Source organism: Pseudorasbora parva, chromosome 1 (genome assembly GCF_024679245.1).
Source record: "Pseudorasbora parva isolate DD20220531a chromosome 1, ASM2467924v1, whole genome shotgun sequence".
NCBI classification, from domain to species: Eukaryota; Metazoa; Chordata; class Actinopteri; order Cypriniformes; family Gobionidae; genus Pseudorasbora; species Pseudorasbora parva.
This window is the reverse complement of record NC_090172.1, coordinates 69,159,870-69,183,235: the sequence shown is the minus strand read 5'-3', so window position 1 is coordinate 69,183,235 and position 23,366 is coordinate 69,159,870. Positions and strand designations below refer to the sequence as shown.

The 23,366-nt window shown below is 40.6% G+C and overlaps 2 protein-coding genes across 2 annotated transcripts; both read right to left on the bottom strand.

Annotated features, from left to right (window-relative positions):
* Window positions 1-622: 622 nt before the first annotated feature.
* On the bottom strand, window positions 623-4,672 carry LOC137088545 (uncharacterized). Its single transcript, XM_067452120.1, has 3 exons — window positions 4,611-4,672; window positions 3,778-3,914; window positions 623-2,759 (listed from the first exon to the last, which is right to left on the bottom strand). The coding sequence occupies exons 2-3, from the start codon at window positions 3,816-3,818 to the stop codon at window positions 1,166-1,168; spliced, it is 1,635 nt and encodes a 544-aa protein (XP_067308221.1). The 5' UTR covers window positions 3,819-3,914; window positions 4,611-4,672; the 3' UTR covers window positions 623-1,165.
* Window positions 4,673-8,974: 4,302 nt separating this feature from the next.
* On the bottom strand, window positions 8,975-13,695 carry si:dkey-187j14.4 (uncharacterized). Its single transcript, XM_067452119.1, has 2 exons — window positions 13,492-13,695; window positions 8,975-10,706 (listed from the first exon to the last, which is right to left on the bottom strand). Exons 1-2 carry the CDS (start codon window positions 13,500-13,502, stop codon window positions 9,113-9,115), a joined length of 1,605 nt encoding a protein of 534 aa, XP_067308220.1. The 5' UTR covers window positions 13,503-13,695; the 3' UTR covers window positions 8,975-9,112.
* Between the last annotated feature and the right edge of the window lie 9,671 nt (window positions 13,696-23,366).

Sequence of the window (23,366 nt, the reverse complement as noted above, 5' to 3'; positions counted from 1 at the left end):
AATATGATGAGTGAAAACTGGGTTTGACGGAAATAGTAAGTTTGAGTATGTGGAAATCTGTGGAAGGGTATGATGAGTAGAAATGGGTTCAACAAGAAAGTTCCTGAGTAAAAATCAGGGAATAGTGATTGAAATGGATGTTATGAGCGTGTTTGAGAAAGAAATGAAGGAGAGGTCATCTAATTAAGATGGTACATGTATGTTATCGCTTGATTTAATTAATTAATTAATTTAATTAATTTCTATGTAAAGCACTTTGAATTGCCATTGTGTAGGTATGAAATATTCTATACAAATAAACTTAAGCATTACAGAATGACCATGTTGTGTTCAGCTACTATCTTCCAGAGGAGGTTTCACAAACCCATCAGTACCCATGAATGATAACCTGCTGATTGTTTTGATTTATGTGATACTTTCAGAACAGTGACTTTTAAAAATGATATACCACAATCAGTGTTAGAGATTTTCAGCCCAACATCCATTCCATGCACACAACACAGAGACAATATCTCTCAAAACTAAAACTGTTAAATTCATAGATGTAGTATTTTTGCAGATTGTGTATGTTTTCTGCTCCTGACGTGCTCATAATCTGCTGATGTTGGTAAAAATTGGCTACTACTATAAAAGATCAAGAATGTCTTTTATAATCATATGTCATGAATCTGGTCTTTCTTCTTTACTCTGCATGGTTTGCTGCTCATATGAATATTCCTGAGATTCAGTGAACACCGACTGTTAGTGGGGTCGATCTCCGGCTAAACCCCTAATGAATGAGTGAACACTAATGCAGGTTTATGTAAATCTGTTTACTGTTGAATGAAGTACAACATCCTCTTAGTGGTTGTGTTTCACAGTGTGCACTACTCGTTGCAACTGCTGTTGCATCTCCTTCCATCAAACTAAACATTTATGTAGTCCCCACACAATCCACAAGAGGGCACCATTACAACATGGAATTAACAACTGATTTCAGAAGAAGAATTCACAATATTCAAATCCTAACTGCTACACAAAAAGGCTACTGTATTTCAGAGTTCTTTATTTTCTTTGATTCATGTCTTCTCTGCATTTGTTCTGGACAAATTCTTCACATTTGTTTATAAAGCATTGATTTCTCATTGTAAGCAGCTGTCTTTTCCTTCATCTGTACTAAATCTGGTCATTGATGCTCGCCAAAGAAAAGTTTTGCCAGACCAGCTCTCAGGTAACTCAGAGCGTCTTTATTGGCTTCTTCAGCTACAGCGGTTCTCCTCATTTCCTCCAGCTCTCGGACCCAGTCTTCTTTCCCGGCTTCCCTCACTCTGGGGATGAAGAAGTCCAGATGCTGAAGAGTGAAGGCCGAGTCTGGCTTTAATGCGATCTGAGACAGATGCTTGATGGTCTGGTAAGCTTCGGACAGAAGAGTTGACTTTTGGTCCTCAATCTCCAGTAGATCTTGATCAAGATAATCCATTACAACTGAAAACCTTTTTGACTGTCTTTCAGCATTTTCATATTCCTTTTTTATAGAGTCAAATTCCATCATGATACTCGAGGTGCTTATGATGTATTTCTTGTTTTCTTTGACATGTTTGCTGTGGTGGCATTTCCCTGTGCACACGGTGCAGTAGCCTTTCTTCATGACTTCACATTTACTGGGATTAGAAACCCACCAGCAGTCAAACTCATGGCAGTTTTCCTCACAGACGGTGCAGGTCGTCGCCTTCCTGTGCTTCCATGAAGCGCTTTCAATGGGAACCTTAATTTTAACAGTCTTTTTGACTTTAATGTGGAAGTTTTTATGTTCCTTAATCTTTTCATTGTTTTCCATCATTGCCTGCTGGATCTGAAGTTTTTCAGACTTCTTTGACTCTTTCTCCTGAACTCGCAGCTGTAAGTTGCACATGGATGCTTCTAATCGAATGCGTTTAATCAGTACATCTGAAGTCAACTCTAAACTTCTTCTGTTCTTTTCATTCAGAGACTGAAGGAATTGCTTCATGCCATCCATGCTGTCTTCCCAGGCGTCTCTTTGAGCACGAACGTGGCGTTCTCCAGTGTGACGGGCATCGGCCTGCCGGTTGTTGAATAAGAAATGAACAGGTTGGCCACTTTGGTCTCGTCTGCAGGGGATTTTAGCTTTATTAATGGCACCGAGGACGTTTTTGGGTGGCAGACCATCAGAGTGTGTGATTAGAAACACAATGTTGTTCACAATGTCATTTCCAAACAAAGACAGAATTGAGCTGATAATGTAATGCTGTCTGTCCGAAAGACGATTCTTAGACGCTTGAGTCACAAAACACACGGCGTCTACCACACACACTCCATCGTTGCTCTGAAACAGCATGGATAAATTCTCAGCCACTTCCAGATCTCTTTCCAGTCCTCTAGTGTCTCCATATCCTGGAGTATCAATGATGGTGAGAGATATAGGACTCTTTACCGGACAGACCTCATACATGGTGATTTCAGAGGTTTGTGATTGTGATTGGTCTCTGGCTGCTTCTTCTGTGATTTCATACCATAGTTCATCCTCGAACTTCACTCCCATTAAGTAGTTGACCATGGTGTTGATGATGGTTGTCTTCCCAACACCGGTTTCTCCCACCAGCAGAACAATTTTGTTTGGTTTACTGTTTTCTTTTTTCCCAAAAGTCCATTTTCTGACTTTCCCATTATCATCAAGCACTTTTCTCTCCGTATGAAGACGATATCGTTTTGGAGGTCCTTGATGAATCAGAGATGGCCTGCGTGGTGGAAGACTTGGCTTGCTGCAGATGGAGGCAAATATTTCTCAGAATGTTTGTGTATCAGGAATTTAAGACTTAATAGCCATTAAAAAATTATATTTAAAAATGTATAAAAGTTTTTAATTCTTACTTTTTGAGCATCAACATAATGTAATTTGTACAAACTATTTTAAACAGGAAGTCTCACTGAATGTAAAAGATTAAAGGGTAAGTTTACCCAAAAATGAAAATTATTTCATTAATGACTCTCCCTCATGTGGTTGGACACCCGTAACACCTTCGTTCATCTTCAGAACACAAATGAAGATATTTTAGTGTAAAGCTGAGAAAGGCTTCAGATAGGCCTCCATTGGCATTCAGTCCATTCCCACTCACAAGACCCATAAAGGCCCTAAACACATCGACACACAGCCCATCTCACTACAGCGGCTGGACAATCACTTTACAACGCCACGAGAATAGTTATTGTGCGCAAAAAAATCAAAATAATGACTTTATCCGCCAAGTTATTGTCTTCCGTGTAAGTCTCGGACGCGAGCTCACGCGATAGCTGCCCTCCTCCTCTTCTGGGTCATGTATCCGAACGGCGGATCTCCGTCATATTCTCATGCATGCGTCGAGTTCACCTCAATAACTTGGTGGATAAAGTCATTATTTAGATTTTTGTGCACACAATAACTATTCTCGTTGCATTGTAAAATGATTGTCCAGCCGCTGTAGTGAGATGGGCTGTGTGTCGATGTGTTTAGGGCCTTTATGGGTCTTGTGAGTGGGAATGGACTGAATGCCAATGGAGGCCTATCTGAAGCCTTTCTCAGCTTTACACTAAAATATCTTCATTTGTGTTCTGAAGATGAACGAAGGTCTTACAGGTATCCAACGACATTAGAGTAAGTAATTAAATAAATAATTTTCATTTTTGGGTGAACTAACCCTTTAACATTTACCCCCAGCCAGACAAGCAACGGTAACATTTTTCTTTTTACACACTTAATTATTTGTATCTTCAAGACAGTTATTCATAAGGACATTCTCTTACTTCATACTGCTGCACCGGCTGATCTTACGGTGTACTTCCATTGTTGCTGTGGTTAAAAGGATATTTCACCCAAAAACAAAAATTCTGTCATTTATTCTCTCTCATGTCTTTCCAAACCTGGGTGTCTTAAATATTCTCTGTGGAAAACAAAAGAAGATATTTTGAAGAACATTTGAAAACGTCTCGGTTACGAATGTAACCCTCGTTCCCTGAAGAAGGGAATGGAGATGTACGTCGGAACTGACCGACAAATTGAGATCCCAATTCGTCGGAGAGTTCCGATGTACGTCAAACGTGACCGACTGAAAGGGAACCAACAACATTGGACCTCATTGACTTTCAATGTATAGACAAAAAACACAACATTTTCTTGTGGATAATTCAGATGTTCTTGATCAAATAATACAATCTTCTTAATTTGCTGGTCCACATATTGCCTAAATCTTTGAAATAATCAGTCACTAGCCAAATTTATTCGGTTACAAGTGGATCAAACAAGTACAGATGTATAGAAACATTTACACGGTAGCTGATTTTGCCTGTCGAGCTGCATCTCTTTCAGTGTAAATTATATAGAATTTAGTAGCCTTGGTATTTTGAACAAACTGCTTTTGTTTTCCAAACTCTGAAAATTCAGTCTTGATATGTTAGAAATAATCCACACACACACACACACACACACACACATAGACACACACACACACACAAACACACACACACACACACACACACAAAACAATCAACGTAACTAAATCAGTAGATATTATATTTAAGAATAAAATAGTTTGCTTATGTTGAAAAAAAATGAGAGAGAATTTAATTATAATACTTACACCAATCGAGACCATATTGTTGTGGAGTTTTCAGAACCAGTGTTGGGGAAGTTTGAGAAAGAGACACCTCCCCTTCTCTAGTAGATCCAGTAATACCTGTTGTCTTCAATTTGTCACGACTGAAAGGAACATGAGCTAGATGTTTTTATTTGTCTGACACATGTTTTACACATGCATTTTTTATTTTTTATTTTATAATAATGTTCTTAGAAACAATAATTTAACCAGGGAAGCCCTACTCAGATCATGCTGCCATGATGAGTTTCAATTATAGGAAAGTCAAAGGGTTTGAAACTGTGGGGCTGAACTAAAATAACACACTACTGGTAGTTTCTACATGGTTTTATATGCCAGAAATGAGAGTAGTATTCTAGTATATTATTTTAAAATTAGCCTGTTTTCATGGTTTCATCTGCCACAGTGTGGTCTTGACGTCATTTGTACCTCTAGCGTTATTTCCCATAAAGTAGGCTATTTCTGGCTAATGGAATTCGCAGTATGTTTTCCTTGTTGCTACTTCCTTGTTTTAGACTGCACTACTTATGGGTTTGTGTTTTCCTCCATTTTGCTTTGTGATTTTATACATTTCTCAGATTTTAATTATCTGCATTTTAACGATCTAGACAGTGGGTGAGTTTACATTCACGTTCTTCAGCTGATTATGTCCAATAAGCCGACAATGATCATGGGCATGTAAAGGCGGTAACCCGTTTTGTTTTATCGGAGTATGGTCATTAATGGCGTAAGCATAAACCAGACGGGGCAGGTAGTTTTTTGCCTCTTACCCCCATTTTGCGCTGCATGTAAACCCATTAACCTGCTTTCTGTCGGCTTATAGAAGTGCGCATGTGTGAAAGGTGACAAACACAAACTCAGAGCAGATTTAAACGCATCCAGATAGAGCGAGCGAGCGTTTTGAATGAAATAAGGACATATATCACAAACGCAGACTCTTTTAAGACCCAGAACATTGTAAAGATGTGTTCTGATCTCAGTCAGCAGAAGTAGAAGAGGTTCAGTCAAAACGCTGCATCATGAGGGATAATATGAGCCGTAAATCTCCAGCTCACGCTTTATTAACATCACAACTGACGTAACATTAAATGAACAGATGTCACACCGATCACAAGTTCAGTATGGAGTACCGCAAGGCTCAGTGTTAGGACCGTTGCTCTTCACCCTGTATCTGCTCCACTGGGAGATATCATTAGGAAGCATGGCGTTAGTTTTCATGCCAGAGGAGAGAACTGGCACCCCGACTGAGTCTGGTTTCTCTCAAGATTTATTTATCTCCATCATGCTGTCTAACACTTGATGACTGCTCTGTCAAGCCCTCGTTGTCAGTGAGGAACGTGGGTGTGCTCTTTGATACCAATCTTTCATTTGAAAGCCACGTTTCCAGCATCTGTAAAACTGCATTCTTCCATCTTGAAAATATATCTAATCTACGGCACATGCTTTTGATGCCAAATGCTGAACAGTTAGTCGATGCGTTCATGAGCTCAAGTCTAGATTATTGTAACGCTCTACTGGGTGGTTGCCCTGCTCGCTTAATAAACAAACTCCAGCTGGTCCATGAGAGAGAGAGAGAGAGAGAGAGAGAGAGAGAGAGAGAGAGAGAGAGAGAGAGAGAGAGAGAGAGAGAGAGAGAGAGAGAGAGATAGATAGATAGATAGATAGATAGATAGATAGATAGATAGATAGATAGATAGATAGATAGATAGATAGATAGATAGATTATTGTAATGCTCTACTGGGTGGTTGCCCTGCCCGCTTAATAAACAAACTCCAGCTGGTCCAAAACGCAGCAGCTCGAGTTCTTACTAGAACCAGGAAGTATGATCATATTAGTCCAGTTCTGTCAACACTACTCTTACATTGCATATATTTTAAAATCTTGCTAATTACTTATAAAGCATGCCATGATTTTGGACCCCAGTTCTTGAGCGAGCTCTTAACACATTATAGTCATGTCTATTGAAATCTCAGAATTTTGGCCATTTGATAACTAATTCAACATTAAATGTCTGTAGTCAGCAAAGCTTTAAGCATATTGTTTTATGTTTTTGTTTGCTCACATGCAAATACAGTGTGTCATCCTGATTTTGTCATTATTTCATTGCCCTTTCTGAAATTAACCATGGTTTTACTACATATAACTAAATTAATTATTTAATTGATAAAAACATTATTATTATATTATGTTATTATAGTCAAACAATGGTAACCACACATTAAATGTGGTATTGCTACACTTTAACCATGGCATTTTTGGTAAAACTGTGGTTATACAAATGTTAATAATTTTGCTGAAAAAAACATCACAATTTTACTATAATAAAACCATGTTGTTGTTGTTTTTTCTGTAAGGCTGAATGTACAGATTTATTGGGGTTATTGACCTAAAGCATCAATTTGACATTACGTCCACGTGCACAACAGACACTGATTGTGATTGGCTACATTACATAACGCTGCAAAAACACATTGTGAATAGAAACATTAGACACTTCAATCCTTGTTAGCCCTCTTTGATGCCAGCAGCCAATAGTAACAATTTGTTCATTAACAGCTGATTATGTGTAAGATGTTGCATTACAAATAGCTATCACTGAGAATACTTATTTCTCTGAATAAGTATGAGATGGATATGTGTAGTTTACATCAGTCTTAAGGTTTCCAAACATAGTTGTGAATGGATTTGGATGGATCAGTTTTGGTCTTTCTTTGTTTCACCCACTACTGCTGAGGTCCTGAGGAATGTTTATTGCCGTCACAAATCAGGACATTAGGGATCAGTCTCTAAAGGGGCAGAAACTGCATGTGGACCAATGAGAAGTCCTGTCCTTCCTGGGCTTGGTACTAGAGGTCTTCTTCTTGCCCTCAAAGCGATGTCTGGCTGTTGTCCAAGCATCTTTATCTGATGGCATCGGACATCTTGTTTGTGCTAGTCCAACAAGATCCAATCAAAATGTAGCAAACCTCTGTTCACTGTTACGGGCAAAGAGGGGCACAGCCATAAACTGGGCCCTGGAATGTGCTGTCTACTACAAAGCCAAGCCAAAGGCGAGAGTGGCAAGGAACCAAAACTCCATCAGGGCATGATGGAGAACAATTAACCTTGAGAGAAACCAGGCTCAGTTCTCCTCTGGCTATTAACACACCGTGTATGATTATTATTCTGGCCACCTTACAGGTCAGAAATCATATAAGATCGGATATTTCGAAAGTTCGAGGTATCCCGCAAGAGGCGGGTTTATTGAGGATGACGCGTCGAATACACAAGAGTATGAATATTTGAAGGATCGGAGTCATCGTGCCGGAGAAGGTTTTAATTAGGATGATGTGTCGAGTAAACAATTATCAAATATGTAATAATTATTAAATATGTATAGTTGATGTCAACCCAAATAACAGACTGGCATGCATCTATAAATGAATCATTCAAGAACATTGTGCAAGTTTACAGTCCTTCGGATGAGACGTTAAACCGAGGTCCTGACTCTCTGTGGTCGTTAAAAATCCCAAATTTGCCCATTGGCCCCTGTCCATCATGGCCTCCTAATAATCTCCATATCCTGATTGGCTTCATCACTCTGTCTCCTCTCCACCAATCAGCTGGTGTGTGGTGAGCGTTCTGGCGCAATATGGCTGCCGTCGCATCATCAGGTGGTGCTGCACATTGGTGGTGGTTGAGGAGATTCCCCTTCTATGTAAAGCACTTTGAGTGCCTAGAAAAGTGCTATATAAATGTAATGAATTATTATTATTATTATTATTATTATTACAGCAACAATAGAGCCGTGACTTCGACTCCTGAAGTGTTTCCAGAAAATTGTGTAATACAGATGCTATATGTATTCTGACAGCTTTCTATCAGAACCAGCATTAACTTCTGGAGCAGTTTGAGCACCAGTAGCTGGTCTGTTTGATCGGACCCCACGGGCCAGCCTTCGCTCCCCACGTGCATCAATGAGCCTTGGCCGCCCATGACCCTGTGGCCGGTTCTCCACTGGTCCTTCCTTGGAGCACTTTTGATAGATACTGACCACTGCAGACCGGGAACAGCCCACAAGAGCTGCAGTTCTGGAGATGCTCTGACCCAGTCGTCTAGCCGTCACAATCTGGCCAAACTCGCTCAAATCCTTACGCTTGCCCATTTTTCCTGTAAATGTTTCGTAAATTTCCGCAATGGCAGGGAAATAGTTAAGTTTATAGGGTTTGGAAAAAGCAGTAAAACAACATGTGTGTAAAAAGAAATACAAATAACGATGAAGGCATGACAAAAGTTTTCAAGAAGTATTTAATCTTACTTTCATATTATTAAAACAACAGTTGAAATCTGTTAGTTAAGTCAACGCCTGGTGTATGTGTGTATATATATATATATATGTTGAAAACTGTTGAAAGAAAAGGTTGAAACCTTTGTTCAGAAAGCTTTGAAATCTCATTGTAAGCTGCTGTCTTTTACATGTTATTTGTCTCATCTGTACAAAATCTGGTCATTGATGCTCGCCAAGGAAAAGTTTTGCCAGACCAGCTCTCAGGTAACTCAGAGCGTCTTTATTGGCTTCTTCAGCTACAGCGGTTCTCCTCATTTCCTCCAGCTCTCGGACCCAGTCTTCTTTCCCGGCTTCCCTCACTCTGGGGATGAAGAAGTCCAGATGCTGAAGAGTGAAGGCCGAGTCTGGCTTTAATGCGATCTGAGACAGATGCTTGATGGTCTGGTAAGCTTCGGACAGAAGAGTTGACTTTTGGTCCTCAATCTCCTTCAACTCTTTGTCAAGATGCTGCATTAAAACCAAATATGTTTTGGTTTGTTGTAGAGCATTTTCATATTCCTTTTTTATAGAGTCAATTTCCATCACGAAACTTGAGGTGCTCATGGTGTATTTCTTGTTTTCTTTGACATGTTTGCTGTGGTGGCATTTCCCTGTGCACACGGTGCAGTAGCCTTTATTCATGACTTCACATTTACTGGGCTTAGAAACCCACCAGCAGTCAAACTCATGGCAGTTTTCCTCACAGACGGTGCAGGTCGTCGCCTTCCTGCTCTTCCATGAAGCGCTTTCAATGGGAACCTTCATTTTGACAGTCTTTTTGACACTAAAGCTGAAGTTTTTATTTTCCTCAATCTTTTCCTTGTTTTCCATAATTGCCTGCTGGATCTGAAGTTTTTCTGCTTTTTTCAGCTCTTTCTCTTTAACTCGCAGCTGTAAGTTGCACATGGATGCTTCTAATAGAATGCGCTCAATCAGGACATCTGAAGTCAACTCTAAACTTCTTCTGTTCTTTTCATTCAGAGACTGAAGGAATTGCTTCATGCCATCCATGCTGTCTTGCCAGGAGCCTCTTTGAGCCCGAACGTGGCGTTCTCCAGTGTGACGGGCATCGGCCTGCCGGTTGTTGAATAAGAAATGAACAGGTTGGCCACTTTGGTCTCGTCTGCAGGGGATTTTAGCTTTATTAATGGCACCGAGGACGTTTTTGGGTGGCAGACCATCAGAGTGTGTGATTAGAAACACAATGTTGTTCACAATGTCATTTCCAAACAAAGACAGAATTGAGCTGATAATGTAATGCTGTCTGTCCGAAAGACGATTCTTAGACGCTTGAGTCACAAAACACACGGCGTCTACCACACACACTCCATCTTTGCTCTGAAACAGCATGGATAAATTCTCAGCCACTTCCAGATCTCTTTCCAGTCCTCTAGTGTCTCCATATCCTGGAGTATCAATGATGGTGAGAGATATAGGACTCTTTACCGGACAGACCTCATACATGGTGATTTCAGAGGTTTGTGATTGTGATTGGTCTCTGGCTGCTTCTTCTGTGATTTCATACCATAGTTCATCCTCGAACTTCACTTCCATTAAGTAGTTGACCATGGTGTTGATGATGGTTGTCTTGCCAGCGCCGGTTTCTCCCACCAGCAGAATTATTTTGTTTCGTTTACTGGTGTCTTTTATCCCATAAGTCCATTTTCTGACTTTCCCATTGTCATCGAGCTCTTTTCTCTCCGTATGTAGACAATATCGTTTTGGAGGTCCTTGATGAATCAGAGTTGGCTTGCGTGGTGGAAGTCTCGGCTTTCTGTAAAATAAGAGGATAAATGTTTCTCAACAGATTTGTACAGCAAAACCCAATGCCTAGAAATGTCCATTAAAAACAACCTCATGAAGAAGCTTCTCCGTGTTTGAGATAGCAGTATTGGTATATTTAAAAACCCACAGTTTGAGGGTGGAATCGGCTTGTTTTGTCTGTGTGTATTTCCATACTGGAGAAGCCGGCATTTGTTATTGCCCCGCCCTCCATGGCTAATTATTTATGCAGCGCTCTGGCCGGTTCCAATGAAGATGGATGCTGCAAAGATTATCGCAGACAAGCTGAGCCGAGTCAGTTACACCTAAATAATTTTGAAGTAATTCTATACTGAAGTAATTCTATTCTGTTCAATTAACATTGGAACAGGGAAGACCTTCTAAAAACTTTTAAAATCAAGCTGCCATGATAAGTTTCCATTGCATAGCACTTGCAGGGTGAAGATGTAGTGAAGATTTAAAAGTGTGTGCAATTTAAATGTTTGTTTTGCTTGTTTAAAATATTCGTTTAGTGAGTTTTAAATGCAACTACATGTCAAGTCTTTCGTTTTTAAAGGTGCCCTAGAATGAAAAATTGAATTAACCTTGCCATAGTGAAATAATAAGAGTTCAGTACATGGACATCACATACTGTGAGTCTCAAACACTATTGGCTCCTACTTCTTATGTAAATCTCATGCATGAAAAACACCACGGGAAAATAAGTGATTCTTAACATAACGGCAACTGTGACGCAATCGCTGGGATCATTAGTATGCATATGTCCAAACATGTTCATTGTCAGGCAGAACTGAGAGGATCATCAGGACTGCAGGTAAACAAGCGACACTCGAGGAGAGCCAAAACGGCAGCTCTCATGGACACAGATGTCATGTTCCAGGCTGTGCAGAGGACGTTAGGACTTTTAATTCCCTTCCCACAGATAAAAAATGTCAATAGTCTTGGTTGATGTTTATTATCGGCGTGACCCGGATGAGTCGAAGATTCGATGCATTGATATGCGGAGCCTGATTTGACCACTGATCTCACGGTCGAATCTTTACAGGTGTTATGAAATGAGGATAATACCATTTTGGCAATATGGGGGGCTCAATATTTTAAAGACGCGTCGCTGAGCTGAGCTTCACGTCCGGTGTGCGACCCCTTTAAGGGCGGTGAGCTTTGCACATTCAAAGAGTGTACACACACCGGCGGCGGAATGCGGTGCCTGTCCGCGGCCCCTCAGGAAGTTGTTTAAAATCCTACCACGCCACAGAGCTCCATTTCAAGGTTATATATTAAATATTTCCCTCAAATCGTCAATGTACTGATTTCACCCTGTGCTACAATATACACCCATCGTGCAGCTCTTCTGTTAGAAGTCGATTCAAAATTGAGCTTGAGCGTCAGGTGGCGGTGTGAGATACCTGAGGTGCGGCGCTGAGCTTCGCGTCCGGTGTCCTTCGCGTCCTTCACCACCTTTAGACACAATCGGCTTAAGAACGTGCTTGTAAACGTAATTTTTTTAGGTTTATTTATCAAAATGTTCTTTTCTATATTTGTGTGATGTTCTGTATTTCGATGGCGGCTTTAACATGTTATGAGAAAACGTTTTACGAATGTTTATTCACAATCTTACCTTTTATTTAAACCTAAATAAGAAAGCCATTGTCAGTTTGTTCTTTTAGTTGGCAGGCAGTTTTGGTCACTTTATTTAAAAGTTGTTGCTGTGCGCAGTGTGTAAAGGAAAATAAAAATAGTTTTACCCTTCTGCTGACAGTGTTGTGCCCCTCCAAACCCATTCACACACACATATAGATGATTTGACTATCGGTCAAACCATAAAGAGATTTGACAATTCTCATTTCTCATTTCAATTCTGATTCACATGTGTAAATCCTTAGTCGGGGACAGCCCTAGTTTATTATAATCTGATCCCATTATCCGTGGAGCTCTCTCGCGCACACGGATGATCTGAAAACACCAATAAACAAGTAAGCTGCATTTGATCAATCTCCGTTTGAGATGTTCTGCTTAAAGTGTCGTTCAGTCGGTCTGTGTTCTGTCAGGACTCACGAGCCGATTCGCTGAACGGCTGTGAGCTGCTGAAATAAGCCAATCAGAGCAGAGCTCAACATTAATATTCATGACTCTTCCAAATAAGGCAAAAACAGAGCATTACATCCTAGGGACAATTTATAGGGTTGTAAATGGACCTGTAAAACCAAACAATTTTTTATCTTAAATAAGCCACATACCCTCTATGTAGATATCAGAGAACAATTTAACATATTGCATCAAATCATTCTAGGGCACCTTTAAAATAGCATCATCTTTGTTTTGAAATTAACCAGAGATGACCACTAGATAATTTCCAAGACATATGCTTACTGTTATTTTCACACACATAAAAAAAAATGTTTTTTTAAATTAATTCAGAATACATTATTAATCAATGCTTTAGAATGGTGTAGTTTTGGCTTGTTTGCTGTTCATCTAAGTTTACTTGTGGTATAAGTAAGTATCTCAAAGCATTCTTTTCTTTTTTGGACAAAAAAACATTACGTCCATTACCCTAAATCCCATTACAGCCAATTCGTCAGTAGATCAAATTTCACTAGGCATCTTATCAGGGTTCGTATGGGTGTTGGGTTCTTATAAAATCAGTTCAAATTTCAGTATCACTAGAGAAGTTACAGAGCATTTTTAGACATGAATCAAAATTTAAGCAACTTAATTTTTTTATTCCTTTTTTAAGTATATTTATCCTCCTGTAGAAAACATGAATTTCTTCTCACCCAGAAATCATGGTGTTCGCTTAACTAAACGTGTCCACCTCAGAAGACCTTCACTTCCAGTCTCCAGTCCAGCCAAACAGTTCAATCCTTTCTTATTTTTATGCTTTGTATGTAATCTATTTGAGAGAAATATTTTGTTTTAATAAAAAAAATGTTTTAAATGAAACATGAAATATGAATTGTCCTACAAACAGTCTCAGCGTAGTGTCTGGCAGCATTGTGTGCAATGACGGAAATACCGGTTTATTAAGTCTAACTAGCTTAAGTCCCTCCCAGCCAAATATGTCTTCTAGTCTCAAATTGTGAATGAAATACAAGGAACAATACATTTACATGTCTATAATGCAGAAAGGTTTTTCCCCCTCATGTCATTTATTCATGTCATGGACTTGTGTAATATATTACGTTTTGTATCATGCATGCAGAAATTTCCCCACATACATGTTTGATAAAGCAGCTTTTATAGAAGTGGGAATGTGACAAAATCTGGTACCTAAAGAATATGTAAATGTCATTTTCAAATTTTTTTCAAATTCAGACATTTTAAACATATAAATCTCCATGCAGAAAGACTGTTTTGTATTATTATTTTTGTCTTGTCTATATACTGTAAACACAAGTTTTATTTTCACAAACATGTTTATTAGCAACAGCATTAGTTATATTAATGACATCCTTTGGCTTTTCTATGATTCTTTTTATTTGTATATAATGCATAGCATCTTACAGTTTAAATGAGAGGAACAATAATTATATATCATTAGAAAGCTACTATATTTTTTTTTACGTTGGTGCATAAAACTCAAAGTCAAAGTGATTGAAAATTATTTGAAAAAATGTCTCCCTCATTCGATGATCAGAATCAAGACAAGATCAGAATAAAAACTATACATTCACTGGAGCTCTGAGCAGATGTAAGGGCGTTAATCTTGTACATTATCCTATTCTTAGCTTCATGCACAGCTAAACTATTTGAAATGTAGGCTAGAAAAGACTGCTGAATATGGGGCTCTAGTTCTGCCTTCATCTTTATCAGATTTGTTTTTCCTGGTTTGAAATATGTAATGCAAATCTTTATGAACACCGTCTATTCAAACATTCATCTGTGATCGTCACGATCATATAGTTTATTAATACTTCATTTTTGTGCTAGATAATGTCCTGCTGTGGTTAAGTTTCTGTTGCACTACAGGAATGTAAAAGGATTAGTTTCACAAAGCTGGCAAGACCTTCAGGGAAACAAAAATGAATTTGTAAAAAATGCATTGTTTCTGTGATACTGAAAAAACAATTATGAAATGTTGTGCAACAACATTTTTACTAGTTGGAACTTGAACAATGCATCTGGATGAGTGACGTCAAAATACCTGCGAGTTACCATAAACAGTCTTGAGTTCTTACAAGGAAACAAACTCATGTTTTGCAACTATATGTCAACTAACTTCTCACTGATTGAAACTACTTCAAATTACTCATTTGCAACTACATGTCAACTAACTCATTAATCTGCAACTACATATTTACTAACTCATTAATGTGCAACAACATGTCAACTAACTCATATTAATTTGCAACGTCTTGGTTACGTATGTAGCCCTCGTTCCCTTAAGAAGGGAATGGAGATGCCACGTCAGAGAACCCACAAAGTAGAGAGCCAATCTACTTTGTGTATAACTAAATGAGCCAAAGCATATTGAAATGCAATGATTGCAACATGGTGCTCATGCCACGTAACGCGGGTATACGAGGCACAGGTGCATGCATCAAATTATCTTTTTGCTGAGGAGCCGAGTAGGTAGACTAGCACCCCAGGAGGGACATTCCCATTCAGTTGTTCACTCTCGACGCCATGTCGGAGTACCAAAGAATAGGAATCCATACCAAAGAGCTATGGACTCAAGGATTCAGCGGCAAGGGGTCTGATGCCGCCACGCCCGGCACGGAGGAAGGTGGAGGACTCACAGAGTTTGTTTCTGGAGAAATTAAAGTGCACGTTCATTACGAAAGTGCGAGGTGAAAGTGTGAGGCGCAGCAAGCCGACAAGAGCCCAAACACGTAGGTTATAGAACCTAGTGAACGTGTTGGGTGTCGCCTAGCCCGCAGCTCTACAGATGCCTAACAGCGAGGCACCATGTGCCCAGGAGGATGCAACACTTCTAGCAGAGTGTGCTCGCACCCTGAGTGGACAGGGCACACCTTGTGCCTGGCAAGCTAAGATGATAGTATCCACTATCCAGACAGCCTTTCCCTTCTTCTGCCCTCCTCCAGGGGATCGAGCAGTGCTTTACCATTCTTCGGTGGAGGCTACTGCTGCGATTCTGGAGTGGAGGCAGATGCAGGCTAACTTTTCTGTAACCAACCTTAGGCCCACGCCGTAAACTTCGTTGCACAAAGTGCGAGGACCGTTGCAGTTCAGCCCTTGAAGAACTGCAGGATCGTGACCACCCTCCTGCAACAATGCCATAGCGTGTAAAGTAAAGCCTGCCTCTCCGCAAGCCTGGTAGGCCTTCCCGATCAGATCGGTGGAGTACCTACAGCCCCGGGAGGGGAGACACGGGTTTCCCCTGGTTGGGGAGCATAGCAACAGCCCTGCTTTTTTGCAACTCTTTGCAGGTCTGTCATCAAGGGTGGTGAGAGACCCGTGTAGGGCAGAAAAAGGTACCGTCCACGATCTAGTGAGCGTCTTGAGCACCTCCAGGAAGAATGTAACTGGGGTGGGGCGCGTAAAACTAGCACGGGCCACCCCGAGAAACCAATCATCCAACCTCGAGGGTTCGGGAGACGGTGGAGTGTTCCACGAGAGTCCGACCTTCTCGACGGCACGGGAAAAGCATGGCCATCATTTCCAGATTCCGCATCATTTCTCTTACCAGCTGTGACCAGCTTACTAACTCATTCATTTGCAACTACATGTCAACAAGCTCTCATAAATGTGCCAATACATGTAAACTAACTAATTAATTTGCAACCTCATGCCAGTTAACTCTCGTTAATTTGCAACTACCTGTAAACTATCTGGCAGCTGTGTTCAGGAAGTCAAGAACAGTCTATAATTAATTTAACAATATATCTTTAGAGAGAACTAGTTGCACAAGATTTTTTCAGAAGATTGTAAATGTGTGTCATCAGTGAAGGTGTGTTCTGGAGGAAACGTGGATGACTTTCATGTGTGATTATTTTGTTGCTGAAGATCTTTTAATCAACGATTTAAATACATTTTCTGTGATCTAGTGAAGGTTAAACAGGTGATGAATTGAGAAATCAACTTTAACTTGAGCCTTTGATATATAAAAGGTCATGGTAATATAAGAATCTCCAGTATGTTTCGGAGCTGAAAACTTCCTTGTTAGTAAAAGAAAAGCTTTTACAGACACCAGGCCCAGAAAACGAGGCTCTCAAATCAATGACGTATTAGAAGGGGAAACCTAACCCTAATCCTGCTTCTGTAGCCCTGCCCACCGACTCGTGGAGCTTAACGAGCAATAAACATGCCGAAGATGGCAAGATAATCGTTTAATACACCCCATTGACATGTATTATATACGAGCAACGGCTGAGTTAAAAATCTTCATTTGTGTTCTCCTGAAGAAACAAACACACCTACATCTTGGATGCCCAGCAGGTGGTCAGCAGATAAACATCACAGACTAATTTTAAAGTGAACTATCCCTTTAAGTCAATGGAGACAGAGCCTCTCGCTGTAACTTCACCTGCGGGTGTCACTGTAGGACTCTGGACACTGTTACTGTATAACAACACTTTGTAATATCACAATTTTTTTATATTTGTGTTGTTTTATTTTTTGTAACATCAATTATTACGCACCTGCCATATATTTGTTCCAGTGCAGTTTGTTTGTTTGTTCCACAGAGGAAGTAATTTATGACCAATTCATGCAAAATCTTGTGTTGTTTTAAAGATGCAAAATGTTTCCATCTGGATACACAGAGACTCATTTCAATTCTGAGTTTGGTTCTGTATTCAAATGGCATCGCAGAGCATGAAAATAACCAGTAACTGAGCTTGTCCAGGTGGGGAGATTAACTATATTGCATTTGTTTAATATAACATTTGCAGGTTTTTGTTTTCTTTTGTTTTCTTTAATTATTAGCTGTTAATAGTTTGTATTTGCTACACCCCGAAGATAATGACAGAATACACAATAATAGAATACTTGTGAGAAAAGCAATTCAATGTTTATACTTTTATTTACTTAAATTACAGTTTTCTCACTTTGGTATATTTCTGAATTTATGACTGGTACATAACTAATCGATAAATTCCCCTAAACAATTCATACAAACAGCATCACACAATGGATTATCTGCCTGTTACTTGCTTAAAACCATTAGTTTATCTCTCAAAAGTAAGTTTTATGTCAATGCACTGTATATACCAGTGCCATCAGAATAATACGTTGTTGTGTCATTGTTCATGACTTTTTCACTTTTTCTGTATGGCAAATATTTCAGTTTTTAACAAATGCTAAATCACTAAACACCATTTTCTGAACCAAATTGTCAATGGCCTAAACCAGTTATTCTCAACAGGGGGTACGGAGAGATCGGAGGGGGGCGGAAATTGTTTTCGAGAAAAAAAACATGGACAGGGCATCATTTGAGTTGTATGTTTGAAAATAATCAAAGACATTTGGTTTTTGAAATTGAACAAAGACATTTACTGTACTGTTTTCTACCCCCCTCTTTCTTACCAGAAGGGCTATTTGGAATTCCTAAAGACAATGAGATTCTGAAGGCATGTAGGCCAACTGTGTGTCATGTCTTTAGTACAGTGGGGGAAGTTTGGTCTGATTGGTCAGTTTGAATGTCTCACGTTAGGATTTCATTCACATGGTAAAGAAAAGGATAAAATATGATTGTAATATAAAGAAGATTGCTCTGTCTCTTTTATTCTCTGGCTCTTCCTTTCACTGGGGCTTCTTTGCTTTGGCTATCTCTCTTCTCTTTTCTAAAGTCTCTCTCTCTCTCTCTCTCTCTCTCTCTCAGGTAACATTATATACATGCTGGGTACAAATAATGCTATTACTGTTTATCATCACATGTAACAATTTTTTTGTGTGTAACTGTGATAAGGTTCGTTGTATGGTCAGGAAGGAAGAAGACAGGGGTCGGCTTTGACTGGGACTCGCTCTCTTTATTCAGAGTTCAAATGAATAAACAAGAGACACTCAAAGCGTGTCTCTCTATATACTCGATATGGATCGCTCCTTTCCTCTTTAATAAGGCTCAGTTTCTCAGGTTCTCTCAGACAGTCACTCGCGAAGTCCCAGTCCCATTCTCTCTCTCATCTCTCTCCCGGCCGCGGCTTAAATGCACTCTATCACGCCAATCACTGCAATCAGAAACAGGTGTTCGTCATCTGTGCTTGACCTACTTACCTGCCGCTCTTCTTTGTACTCTCTCTCCAGCTGCAGACCTCGCAGCACCGCGCCCCCTCCGCCTTCTCTCCCATACTCCGGCCCACCATGGAACACTCAAGCAAGACTCTAGGTCACCTCCGGACCATCTCCGGGCCGTCCGGGTCGGGTCTGAGTGCTCCCCCTCGCTGCCCCACCCCTGGGTATGTCTGTGGTGCCGTTGGTCCCGCTTGCTCAGTCTCTGGGAGCCTGGCAAGGGCTCCCCATACCGTCTTGCTGGCTCATCAATACCATCAGACTCGGCTATGCGATTCAGTTTGCGTGCCGGCCTCCCAAGTTCAGCGGCATTCTGTTTACCTCAGTAAGGAGCAGTGACAACCATGTCTGGAGGTCAGAGATCGACGTTCCTCTAGCCGATATGAAGGCAGGGTTCTACAGCCCCTACTTCATTGAACCCAAGAAAGGGATTACTCCAAGTAATCAAAGGTTTGGTGCAAGGGATTGGTGGGTTACGGCCAATCCTGGACCTGCATGTTCTGAATCGGGCCCTGCACAAGCTTCCATTCAGAATGTTAACGCAGAAATGCAATTTCGAATGCATCTGTCCCCGGGATTGGTTCGCAGCCGCTGACATTCAGGCAGCCCCCACTGCCATCAGGCAGTTGTTGACATTCAGGGAAGCGTTGTGGTTGTGTCCGTGTAGGTCCACTATCTGATCTGGATTGGACTATGGTAACCTCGGAGTAAGGGTGAGACAGACAGAATTAATTTTACAATGTAGCAAGTACATAGTACTTATAGTAAGTGTTTCCAGTTCCAGTTGACCTAATTTATGGTGCCTAAATATCATTTAGCAGGGTGCTCCTGGCAATACCCTGGTCCCTTATTCTTTTGTTTCCACCCTAGGTCTTCATCATGATGGCTCTGCTCCCACCATTGTCTTCTACCTTGCCTATTCCCCCATCATCTCCTCCTTGGTGCCTCCCTCTGCCAAATCCTTGTCCTCCTCCAGAGACTCCATCCTCCCTCATCTGATGGACTGTTGGATGCAAAGTTTCACCTTTTGGGAAAAGGTAATAATGTAAGGTGTACAGTGAGTAGGTCATCTCATGTATGAATAGTACGAGTGTGCAATCTTGTGGAATGTATACGGCAAAATGAGTTTGCCTTGCAGTTCCCTACAAGTGGTGAGGGAATATATCGAGGGAACTTCGCACTGCGTCGAAACGACGAATTTGGGGATGCTCCCTAAGCATCAACGCATCTGAAGTATGAATGAAACTAGTCCAATCCTTATTGGTCCTACATCATGATGTAGATGTGACGGCATACCCGGAAGCTATAAAGGGGAGCCCGGCGCATTGTAGCGTCAGTTATCGCTCTTCAGCATAATGCTCTGTGTGTGTTTGAAAGACTGTCTGTCTATTTATTGTTGTCTGTCCTATATATATATATATATATATATATATATATATATATATATATATATATATATATATATATATATATATATATATATAAATATAAATATTTTCAGTAAAAGAGACCTAGAAGTACAAAATGTCAAGTACTGAGTTTAGGAGGTGCGTGCATCCGTGTCCCCACCTCATTTCAGGAGCAGACACGCACTCTCTATGTGTTCAGTCCCTGGGCGTTCAGCATGCTCAGGCAGCTCTCGAGGGAGCCGCCTGCAGTCATTACGAGCTGCTGACGCTCAGGGTGCTGAGGTCTCGGTTGGCGGTCTCTAATGAGGCCGGCCAACCACGTGAGCCCCATGGTTCTGACATCGCAGATCATTGGGGTTCACAGCTGGACTTGTCAGCGGAGATTGAGACTGCTGAGGCACTTTCTCAATCTTCCTTTGACAGTTCAGAGGTTCTCCCACCTCGTGTGGAAGCCCGCGAAGCGGCTTCTTCCCCCGGGGTGGAGAATCCGATGTTGATCCTCTCCGGGTCCGATGATCTGGAAGAGATCAACATGGAGGGGGGTGGAGCCGCATATATGTCACCACCGCATCCACCCGCCCAAGAGGAGCTAGTAAAATGGTAAATGGTAAATGGACTGCATTTATATAGCGCTTTCAACAGACCCTATGGCCATCCAAAGCGCTTTACATATTGCCTCGCATTCACCCATTCATACACCGACGTCGGTGTCTGCCATGCAAGGCGCCATCCAGCTTGTCGGGAGCAGCTGGGGTTAGGTGTCTTGCTCATGGACACCTCGACACTTACAGTGGTGGCTGAAGACCAAGGGGTTTTCCCCCAGAGGGAACCCATTCCGTATGATCAGAGTCACGCGCAAATGCCTTCGGGCTCAAGGTATATGGAAGAAAGTTTGTTTTCTGTCCCAAGGGCCAGTGCTGGGAGTATCATGTTGCCGGAAAACCGTTTCAACAGATGCCTCCCTCACTGGCTGGGGCGCGGTCATGGAAGGCCGCTTTGCGAGGGGTCCATAGGAGGACCGTCATTCGACCTGGCACATAAATTGCCTGGAAAAGATGGCGGTCTACAGAGCTCTCAGGAGTTTCTTCCCCGAACTTTGCGGACACAACGTTCTGGTCCGTACGGACAATATGGCAGTCGTGGCGTATATAAACTGCCAGGGGGGGTTGAGATCGCGCCCACTATGCAAACTGGCACATCTCATTCTTAGCTGGTCGCAAGAGAAACTGTTATCCCTCAGGGCAATGTATATCAGGGCAATGTATATTCCGTGGATACAGAATCAGGGGGCAGAGACGTTTTTCGCATGCATATAAAACGCACTTTATCGCATGTTATGCACACGAACCCGACCCCCATCTTACCCAAGAGCGTCACATATACACGCCATAAAGTGTGTATTATATGCAGCATTGGGAGTAATGCATCACAAAAGTATTACAGTACTTTATTACTTTTTGGAGCGCAGTGGTGTGATCATTCACATGTGATGTTGTTGGAAAAAATGCTAGCGGTGACTGGCACATTTCATGCCCCCTCAAAACAATGGTAGGGGAAACACTGGTGCAGTCTAGTTTAATTAACTTTTGTTTGTTTCTTATTTTTTTTCTTTTTTTACATTTCTGTTTCATTGGTTGATCCTCTTTGTAAGTATGTCTGCATTTGTTGTCATGGTGATTTATTAATTGATTGATTAATCCCCACCTGTGTCTTATTTTCCTCCTCAGTTATCCTCTGTATACAGGCCCTCCGATCTTTCTGTTCTTTGTCCACCAGACTCTTCTACTTCTTCCTTTGTTTTGCATCCCCACCCTTCCACAATGCTCTAATGCTTTACATTCGCCTTCATTAGCCAAATTCTAAATTCTCCCGTGCAATTCAAGTCAGGACAACTGTGTCATGACAACAATTTCAAAACTTAATATGTAATGACTTATGTGATAAACTTAAGATATTTAACACAGAACTAGTATAACATATTTTGATTAACATGACCTAAGCAATTGATTATGAACGAAACATCAGACATAATCAACTGCATGGGTGTTTCAAAGCACTGGCAATTTGTTCAAAATAATGAGAAAATGCTTTTAAGATGTGCACAACTAACTAGATCTGTAGGTTGAAGTAGTTTTGAAAAAGAGTGAAGTAAAATGACTTAATAGGCCTATGTTATTGTTACTGGAGGCCTCACAAAGTGAAACACAGTTCCCTACATGAGACGCACCATTTTTCCGATTACCTACACCGAAAGATTGTGTGTAAAAACACTTATACATTAAAATTGTTCTCTTATAAATCAAAACTTAATGCATTTCTGATTAAAGTGTAAAAGGCCTATACCTAATTTGATCACAAAATGTAATTTTGATAAAGAAATAAAAATGTCACCCTTGAATTTCTGTTTATTTTGGAATAAGGTCATCACCTTTACAGAGCTATAGAGCACCGATAGTTTCAAAGAGACTTTACAAAAGTAACAAATTCAAATTCTCCTGAAAAAACAACTCTAACAAGCCAATAATGTCATTATTCAGCTTGATTCATAACTGTAAAGTTAATCAATTTAGTCATTTCAAAATATTAATCAATCAAAGTTACATGCTATACACTCAAAACAAATATACATATTCAGGCCCTTCATAGTGTTGCATGTATGCCTGTCCTGTCTGTGTTAGTTTAGCTTGTGTTTCTCCCCTGTTCAGTTTATTAGTCATGTCAGTCACCTGTGCCTTGTCCTTCACCTGCACCTCTTTATCCTCATTTGCCCTTTGTATGTAAACCCTCAGTTTGCCCTCAGTGTTTGTTTGGTACTCGTTTATGCTGTGTTTCGTGTTTCCCTAAGTTTATGATTAAAATCCATGTTTCCTGTTCTCCTTCGTCTCCTTGAGTTTACACAGTTTGTTACACATAGATATGACACATTTAAATTATGTCCACTCTACTTAAACATATCTAATTTTGTCTCAACTTATTTTAGTTGTGTTCAATCAACCTAATATATTTAAAGGGTCATGAAACCCCTTGTCTCAGCAGCTATCAGTTCTCACAAT